Source organism: Tyto alba, unplaced genomic scaffold, assembly GCF_018691265.1.
Source record: "Tyto alba isolate M040663 unplaced genomic scaffold, T.alba_DEE_v4.0 Super-Scaffold_12, whole genome shotgun sequence".
NCBI classification, from domain to species: domain Eukaryota; kingdom Metazoa; phylum Chordata; class Aves; order Strigiformes; family Tytonidae; genus Tyto; species Tyto alba.
This window is the reverse complement of record NW_024881274.1, coordinates 1,580,095-1,589,600: the sequence shown is the minus strand read 5'-3', so window position 1 is coordinate 1,589,600 and position 9,506 is coordinate 1,580,095. Positions and strand designations below refer to the sequence as shown.

The following is a 9,506-nucleotide window of genomic DNA, read 5'->3' as shown; positions in this document are numbered from 1 at the left end:
CTACGTCCTGGCAGAGCCCCCGAACACCCGCCAGCAGCAGCGGCCCACGTGGGTGGTGAGGAAGATGATGCTGATGACGGCGTAGCTCACGCCGATGATCTTGAGGGCGTAGATTGTCTCAGGGTCCCCCAGCACCCGCCGGCGCCGCTGCTCCCGTGCCACGCTGAGCCGGAAGCCGGCCACCATCTCGCCCTCCCGCCAGCAGTAGTAGGTGCCTCTGTCTCTGATCCGGACCCGCTGGATGTGCAGGTGGTTTCCGTGGTCGATGAAGACCCGCGTGCTCTTGGTGACGCCGACGAGGTAGCGGGAGCGGTAGAGCCGGACGAAGTCCTTGTCCCAGGCCACGGCGTGCTCAGGCCGGGCTCCTGGGCACGCGATGATCAGGCGGCTTCCAACGGCCTGCTGGTGAAACTGCACGGGGACGCGGGGCAGCCAGGGCTTCTCGCCCAGCTTGGCAATGACGTTGGAGATGGACAGCACGCCTTCCTCGGGGGCCTTCTCCTTCAGGCAAGGGGTTAGGCAACTTCGGATGGCCACCTCAGGTGTCCGGAGGTGGACGGGGTGCTGGAAGCGCGCAGGGACAGCCCTTGAGCCGCAGGACGTGACGTTGGGCACAGCCGTGCGGTATCGGGGGTGCAGCTGGGCGCTCTGCACGTAGCAGAGCCCGATGCGCCGCTGCTCGCCCCTCACTCCACAGCGGTCACACCTGGTCCAGTCCCAGAAGGTGGTGAAGAGGCTGAAGAGCTTCTTCGTGTAGTCATCCTGCACGTGCTGGCCTCTGTCCACAAAAGCCACCGTGATGTCCTTGGTGGGCTGCACGTCCACGTCGTAGGCATAAAAGAAGTCCCCTTGCTTAGTGCCGCACAGGTAGTGTCCCGAGTCCGTCACCTGGGCTCGGAAGACGATGAGACTGAACATCCGGATACTGAAACGCTTCAGCACATTGCTGCCCGTGCGAATGTGGCCCGAGTCAACAACCACGGTGCCGGCAAAGTCCGTCAGGACCGTGGTTTTGTGGCTGCCCATGTCCTTCTGGAAGTACCAGACGACAGAAGAGACCTCTTCGGGCTTGCAGTTGCAAGGGAGCTCAAAGGTCATGTCAGCCAAATAAGCGGCGTTGTCAAACATCAGGAAAGAAGGACAAGCCATTCTCTTGAACACATCTCCTTTCTCTTCGATCGCAAAGGCATGGAGAACATCCACCAGGCAGAGGAGAGTGGCAGCTCCCGGCAGCTTCGCCTCCATCACTGCTGGTCTCTGCAGTCAGCAGAACTAACCCAGCCACCACGTCCTCGGCGGGGGTGGCAGGAACCACACATGGGGTTAGGAGTGCCAGCGCCGGGCAGGGACAATGCACACACCAGCTCGCTCACCAAAGACGGGGTTTGCAACTGTCCCCCGGCCTGCAGTGCATGTGGCTGGCAGCAGAGATCAAACAGTGGCTGAAATATCCCATCCCAGCTGAATATCTGCTGGGAAGCACTCCATCCCTCACCTGTGCAGGTGGTCCCCCTGGGCACAGGCTCTAGAACCTCTCCTTTCCTCCAGCTTCTCTAGAATGTTGTCAGCTGTGCCCCAGGCAACGGGTGGGCAGGACCTTCGTGCAGCACAGGGGCGGAGGGAAGATACGGGGATGGGAAGTGTGCTGGGAACAAGGGAACTGCCACCTTCTTTAGACTCCCATGCAATAAATGCTGATTGTTGCTCTGACCCCTCTAAGCACAAAGAATCCAGAGGAGACCCTCTGCGAGTGAGGCTTTTTGTCCACATCACCCTTGCCCTGTCTGATGCTGTAACCAAGCCTTGAGGCCTCCAGTGCATCTCTCCTACGGTGAAGACAAGCTGTTTGCTCCCCACTGACTCTGGCCAGACCCTCAGCTCACCTATTGGCGCTTCTCGAGCAGACGCTCCAGTCAGACCATGAACTGACTGTTGGGAAACGGATCCCAGCAGGTCTAACAGCCCGCCCTCCCATAAACATTCACACAACCTCTCCTGTACTTCATTTCTCATGAGTTTTCTCACCAAACCAGCGGGGATTTTGCCTTTCCCCAAGTGAGGGGGATGCAGCAGGCTGCTCCCATCCTTGACACAAGATGTGAGTGCAAGCCCTGGGCCTTGGGACTGCTGAAAGCACCGTGCCTGTTCCCACCAGAGCTGTAACTGTCCTGCTGGGGCTGTTCCTGCATCAACATCCTCCATCCTGATCTTGGGTAACTCCAGGATCATCTTGTTTTGTTTAAGGCTTCAGCTCTTGGCTTTCTGCAGGTCCTCAGGTTTGCAAGTGTTATGCAAAGGCAAGAGGAATGGCACCCGCAACAGCCTGCAGGGACACAGGTGTCCCCAGGATAGATGCCACAAAACCCAACATTCAAGTGCCAGGTTTCAGAGATGAATCTGAAGTCTGCAATTAGGTGCCTAGTTGTTTCTACAGAGAAGGTGGGAGAGGGGTGGGAATAGTGTGCCAGGGTGACCTTTTGCTCTGCTAGATGGGTTTTGGAACAAAATGGACCTGGCAGTTGTTTCTGAGCTGATTTCAAGGCAGTCTGAGCAATGTAACATACACGGGGCTGCTCAGCACACTTGAAGAAGTTTGAGGATCCTCCCAGACCAGAACTGCAAGAGAGCTTGGTGGGTAGGTGCTGAGCTGTGCCATATGAGGGTCTCTGCTCTGCAGCCAGAACAAAAGTGCAACTCAATTTAGACACAGTACTGGGCAGCTCTGGAGTTTCTCTGTTGTACTGATACCTGCCAGTTCCTTCTAAATTTCAATTTATGTGAAATTTCAGCAAACCAGATAGTGTCTGAGATCACAGGACCATGAGGTGACAGGATCTCTGAGGTATACCCTGTGCCCTGCTGTTTGAGGTAAAATAATAGTAATAAAATAGCTGGTTAGATCAGTCCCAGATATACCACCTTGCACAGCACTTCTATCTCCATCAAATCCCCTGAGTGACGACAGAGATGACAAAGGGGAAGGACTATTTGGGTTTTGGTTTCCTTCAAAATTTCTTTTTTCCCCCTGGTGGTTCTCATCTAAGAGACGCTCACAGAGCTGTTCTGTGAGGACACCCTGCCCCAGAGATCACAACACAGTCCTCTTGGTAACAAACCTTTATTGCTCTGGGTGGCTCCCAGGTACAGAAAAATGTACAACAATGCTCCAGAAGTATCCGATTTATTCATTTCACATAATGATGCCAAAGTCAAGCTTTGAGCCTCTTTTGCATTTTGTTTCTGCACGACCCTGGCGCTTCTGCTCCTTCAGTTGACCTGGTAACATTTCATCAGCTCCATCACTATCCTTTCCTCCTTGGCTTCCTTTTGCAAGCTGGTGTCCATGAGGTGGGCTTCTCCCTCTGCTTCACAGCTGGCTGGGCTGCTGGGATCGCCAGACATCCAATAATCCCTACTCATGCTCCACAGCTTCCTAAACAAATCCCTGCTGCTCTCCTTCTCCGATTTGCTCAGAAGCTCCACATTTAACCCGAAGCGCTTGGTGCCTGAAAGACTCTGTAAGATCTGAAGGATGGCATCTCTGTCTTCACGACAGACGTTCTCTGCCAGCACCGTAAGGAATTCACCCAGGAGGCCAAAGCCCAAGTCAGCCTGAAAAATTCTGCCCAAGGCATTCCCCCCAAGCTCAAGCAAAAACTGGTATTTTTCTTTTCCGCTTTTTAAGCATCTGCGCCAATCTCTGTAAAATTCAGCAGAGGTTCTGGGCAGTTGATCCAGCTCCTGAAGGAAAAAATAGTTATCCAGTTTATTTTGTTTTGTTCCCACTTGAAAATTTTTATCCTTCCCTGGTCCTGATCAACCTGTGGATGTCTGAGATGTTTTTAATACAGGCTTTGATAGCACAATGGGCTGCATAAAGCTTGTGAGGTGGCAAAACATAAAGACAAAGAAATTCCAGGTTCCTCAAGCCCCATAAAAACCAGAGAACTTCAGGGGAAAATAATGGAAAAACGGATGAGGCATGAAACCCAGAGTGGATGAACACAGACCAGTAGTGGAGTAACCCCAACCCTAACCAGAACCAGACACGCTGCCCAGTCTGGATCCATCATCACTGCTCGGGAAGGGATCTCCTGGAGATGGGGGTAGTTCAGTGAAAACCTCTGCTCCATCTTGAGCACTGTGAGGCAAATCAAAGGACTGAGGAGATAAAAGATATGATATGTAACACCAGAAAATATGCAGATGGCCCTAACACACTGTCTTGTAACATACTGCGCTCATATGGATCTGTGCTTAATGTGGCATCTCCAGATAAAAGGAAATCCTGTTTTATACACTGTGTAATTGAACTGCTGAACTCATCACTGCTGACTTAACTGACGCACAGAATGAAGGAGGATTAAAATGTTTAGGCTTTTATACAGATTGCGAGAACAAGGCACAGCAACATCAGGCTGTGTCCAAACACAGAATGGAGAAACCATGCAGATCAGAGCCCAAGCGCTAACGGGATTAGGAACAGAATTTGCTCTGGGGAGATCATTGCTCAGTCTAAGAAAAAACAAAGCTGCCTACAAGAGTTGCAAAAAGATCTCATAATGAACAGGCAAATGAAATTCAGTGTCAAAAAAATCCATGAGAAACATCCATGGGAAACATCCCCAGTTACATGTCCAGTGACCAGGACTCTCCAGCATGGGCAGAATCCACTGGAATGGGCAGGACAGATGTCACTCAAATCACAAATAACCTGGATAGAAAATGTTTAGTCACTGTTTCCCACAGCTGAAGAGCGAAGGAGTACCCAGTGAACTCATCAGGCAGAAGGTTTAAAACAAAACAGCACTTTTCCATATCATGCATAATTAAACCATGGGGTGAAAGAGAACTGGCTACGTTCACAGAAGATCTGCAGTCTGTGGCTACTAAATGTGATGATCCAGATGCACAACCCTGGCTCTCGGTCTCTGAACTGCAGCCAGCTGGAAGAGTGTGGTCAAGGGAGGGCACTCTTCCCCAAGAATCTGTTACTGGCCACCATCAGAGGCAGGGCATTGGGAGCTCTGGTCCGACACTGTGCAGCTGGTTTTAGATTCCTGCAGGGCTGAAGCAAACTCTTCTTGAAGCAGCTGGTGCAAGCTCTTATCAGCTGCAAAGTAGGGGCCAAGACTGAACTCTGCAGTTATCTAAACACCAATGTTCTTGGGGACTTTTAGGGCTTGCTCACACGCAGAGGTATTTATGAATAACTCTCACATTTTAAAATAATACCCACATTATTCTGGAGTAATTTTTATATGTGGGCAAAGTCCCGGGAAGCGTCATCCTCACCTGGGGTATTTCCACATCACTGGCTTGTGGGGCCTTGGTGTGGGCTGCACAGGGATTCCACAGCACATTCCTCCTCTTACCCATCTTGTCCTTTTTCTCTAGAGGCTTCAGGTGTGATGCCAGCACAATGTTCCTGCAGGCAACAAAAAGGGGATGAGATACTTAGCATGGTCAAATACTTTGAGGTTTTGAGTTTCTTCTCTGAGGCAATTTCTGAGTTTGGGCCATATATATCATCCAGAGGGACCTGAACAGGCTGGAGGAGTGAGCCTATGTGAACCTCATGAACTTCAGCAAGGCCAAGTGCAAGGTCCTGCACCCGGGTTGGGGCAATCTGCAATAGCAATACAGACTCAGGGATGAAGGGATTGAGAGCAGCCCTGCAGAGAAGGACTTGGGGGTCCCGGTGGCTGAAAAATTGGCCATGACCTGGTAATGTGCGCTTGCAGCTCAGAAAGCCAACTGCATTCTGGGCTGCATCAAAAGCAGCATGGCCAGCAGGTCGAGGGAGGGGATGTTTCCCCTCTGCTCCGCTCTCACGAGACCCCCCTGGAGCACTGTGTCCAGCTCTGGGGTCCCAGCACAGGCCAGACATGGACCTGTTGGAGCGGGTCCAGGGGAGGCCACAGAAATGGTCCAAGGGCTGGAACAGCTCTGCTGTGGAGAGAGACCGAGAGAGTTGGGGCTGTCCAGCCTGGAGAGGAGAAGGCTCTGGGGAGATCATCTTGCAGCCCCCCCAGTACTTAAAGGGAGCTTATAAGAAAGACGGAGAGAACCTTTTTACCAAGGCCTGCAGTGACAGGACAAGGAACAACTGACAGAGGGCAGGTTTAGATGGGACGCAAGGAAGAAATAGTTTGTGATGAGGGTGGTGAGGCGCTGGCCCAGGGTGCCCAGAGCAGCTGTGCTGCCCCCTCCCTGGAAGGGTTCAGGGCCAGGTTGGACGGGGCTGGGAGCCCCCTGGGCTGGGGGAAGGGGGCCCTGCCCGGGGTGGGGGGGGTGGGACTAGATGATATTTAAGGTCCCTTCCATCCCAAGCCATTCTACGATTCTATCAAACAAAATCAGGATTCAATTGGAACTGTGAAGCATCAGAGATGAGTCAGAGGAAAGCAGATTTTTCAAGCACCAGGCACTTGACAGGCACATCCACCTCACACACTCTGTTAATCCAATCGGCAGGACCAACGAAGCAGGAATTTCCCCATAGGCTGCAGCACCGTGGTTCCTCCCCAGCACGGGGAATGACTTGCTCCCCAGGAACTGGGCATTTCTACCCAACAGTCCCTCTGGAGCCAGAGCCTGAGGAACTGGCAGAATGTTGTTTCCTCCTGCCTTTTTCTTACAGCACAGTGAAGTTTCTGTGGCTTTGGGGCTTCCAGAGGAAAGACCCTAAATTCTTACAGCACCTAGAGACTGGATTCATCGCTGTTTCATAGCTTGCAGCACGCTGGGCAGGTATGTGATCCATTTGAATTCAGTATTTTATTACACTGACATCTGTGGTTAACTACAGCAGCCCAGATTCAGTGGCTCATGTGGTTCTTCTCATCCCTTGTTGCTGGTCCTCCCAATAACAAGCAGAATATCCTTGAAGGGGCCCAGCTCTTTGCTCCTATGCTAGTGTGGGCTACACGAGAAAAGGCACTGCACCCACAGAGAGGAGCTGCTCCGTTACGTCCCACAGATTACTTCTACTGTTGCCAACACACTGATAAAACAGCTTAAAACCACTCAGGAATCCTTTCATAGGGATTCGCAAGAAGGTTGGGGGAGAAGATGCCATTTAAAGTGTTTTCCTGCCTTACAGGGATCAGATGATATGACCGAATGCAGGTGGAGATGAAGCTGTGAATGGAATTTGATCTAGTCCTGTATAAGTCTACCAAGGGGCGGTCAAAGTCCTGGATCCACCTACAAATCCATCTGTGGATGTTGAGAGAGAGGGACTTCCCCATGTGAGAAACAAGCCCACGTACATATAAAAAATAGTTTTATTGGGGACAAAGTCAGTGGAGCAAAGAATACAGCGCTGGGCGCAGTGGTGCGCCCTGGAGCCAAAGGGGCTCCCTTTTATTGTATAAAAGGTTACATATTCATCTACTCTAATACATATGCATCACTACTCTGGGGACAGGGAGGGAATATTACAATTAGTTCCGAGAAATCATTAACATATCCCCCCACCCCAAATTCCTCCTGTTGTGCTTGCTCAGTGCTCCCTGGTGGTCGTGGGCAGGGGTCTGCAGATGAAGGCTCGTAGTCTTCTTCACTGTGTTCGCTAGCTGACCCTTACTTATGGCTCAGTGGTTTCGGTTCCTCTCTTATCTCAAGGACAAGAGATACCAGGGATGGCCCATCCTATTCTTTCTCAATCCATTGCAAAGGAGTTACCATCCTTTGATATGGACCATCTGGTGAGCATCCCAAGAAGGGGGGGGGGGGCTGTTGGGTTGGTGTTTCCTCAGATCAATTCCCCCCCTTTTCTTTTCCCAGTAGTAAATTCTTTTACTTTTCTTAAAATTTGGATCGTTGTACTAGTAATAGCTTTAGCCTAACTCAATAAAAGTAATTGTTTAATTACTTTTAGCGAAAGCAAAATTCTGCTATTATTTATCACACCCAGATGGATCTATAGGTGGATCCAGGACTTGTGTGGGTGTTGGGAGTGCCCTGCACTGCCTCTGCAGAGCATCCCTGCCATTCCTGGGCCACAAACCTGCTCCCAAACCACCTTGGACAAAGCAGTGACAGGCTTGGGAGCATGAACATGTTGGGCAGGGTGCACGGGGACACGCATCACCCTCTTCTGCACCACCACGTGCGTGAGGGTGCACCACCACACACCACCACACAGCACGGGGCGTGCAGGGAGGAAAGGGAGGGCAGGGCGGGCGGGCAGGGCTTGGGGGGTGGGTGCCGTGCCAGGGAATGGGGAGAGGGGACAGCGTGCTGGAAAGGGGACAGCATGCCATCCCACTGCTGGCCACAGCTTGGCCAGCGTGAGGACCTCCCCCAGAGCTGGCTGTTCCAGGCAGGAACAGCTGAGATCTTAGCCCACACATGTCACCCTGGTGATTCCTCGGGGCCAAATCTTAAACTAGGCTGTTTCTGCCCCACCTGCGCCACAGGGCCACGGCCTTTCTGGGAATCCTGAAACTGGGTTTGCTGTCCGTGTCAAGCGACACTCATGGTCAGCTGGAGCAGAAAGCACAGATAATCAGCTCAGTCCCCTCTCAAAGTTTGAGCTCAAAACCCAATGGGTGACCTCGTGTCTTAAAAGGCCCTGAAGCAAGAGAAAGAGCTCCAAAAGAAAGCGCTCCAAAACTCACCCGCGCGGCTGGGTCAGCCCCGTGGCAGGAGCACCCGGCACCAAGCGAAGCTTTGGCGCCGGTGAAGCCCTCTGGGGTCGGGAAGCACCCGAACCCCCCTCCCCGCCCCGGGTGTCCCCCGTCGGACCTGAACTCCTCGTAGGAGGGGACGCGCTGGCGCACGGCTCGCAGCTTGGCGTCGTTCTCCCGCTCCCGCCTCTCGTCGGCCGCCACCGCCGCCCGCAGCTCCCGCTCCAGCGCCGCGGGGTCGGGGGCTGCGGCTGCCTCCATCGCGGCGGGGCCGGGACCCCCCGGCAGCACTTGAGGCCTGTGGGGACGGGGACGGCGACGCGGGCGACGGGGCCACCCCTGGGTGCGCGGGAACCCTGCTCCTGTCGCGACAACCCTGACAGAGCTGGCCTTGCGCACCCCACTCCTACTGTGACAGCCCTGATGGGGCTGGCCTCAGAGACCCCACTCCTGTCACGACAGTTCTGCCAGGACCGGCCCCAGGGGCCTCACTACTGTCGTGACAATCCCGCTCTCATCGAGACAGTCCTGGCCTTGGGGACTCCACTCCTATTGTGGAAGCCCTAACAGGCCGTGCACAGGGATGGCAGCTGGGAACCTCGTTCCTATCGCGACAGCCGCCGGCCCCTCCCTGTCGCGACAGCCCCGCCGCCGCGCGCGGGCGGCCCTCCCGTCGCCATAGAGACAGGGCAGCGCTCGCGAGGCCCCGGCGGGGCTGCCCCAGCCGCGCCTGACAGAACCGGCCCCGCCGGCCCAGCGCGGGTCGCGGCCCCCGGGACCCCGACGGGACCATCCCGGGCTCCTCCCGCCCTGACCGGCCCTTTCCCGGGGGCGCGGCGCTGACGGCCGACAGGGGGAATTCTGTCGTGA

At 53.9% G+C, this 9,506-nt stretch overlaps 2 protein-coding genes across 2 annotated transcripts; both read right to left on the bottom strand.

Moving 5' to 3' along the window:
- Positions 1-1,245, bottom strand: FAM187A (family with sequence similarity 187 member A). The gene has a single exon (XM_033006605.1). The coding sequence runs from the start codon at positions 1,243-1,245 to the stop codon at positions 1-3; it is 1,245 nt and encodes a 414-aa protein (XP_032862496.1).
- A 1,857-nt stretch (positions 1,246-3,102) lies between these two features.
- Positions 3,103-9,312, bottom strand: CCDC103 (coiled-coil domain containing 103). Its single transcript, XM_033006608.2, has 3 exons — positions 8,755-9,312; positions 5,296-5,428; positions 3,103-3,741 (listed from the first exon to the last, which is right to left on the bottom strand). Exons 1-3 carry the CDS (start codon positions 8,895-8,897, stop codon positions 3,268-3,270), a joined length of 750 nt encoding a protein of 249 aa, XP_032862499.1. The 5' UTR covers positions 8,898-9,312; the 3' UTR covers positions 3,103-3,267.
- Positions 9,313-9,506: the final 194 nt, after the last annotated feature.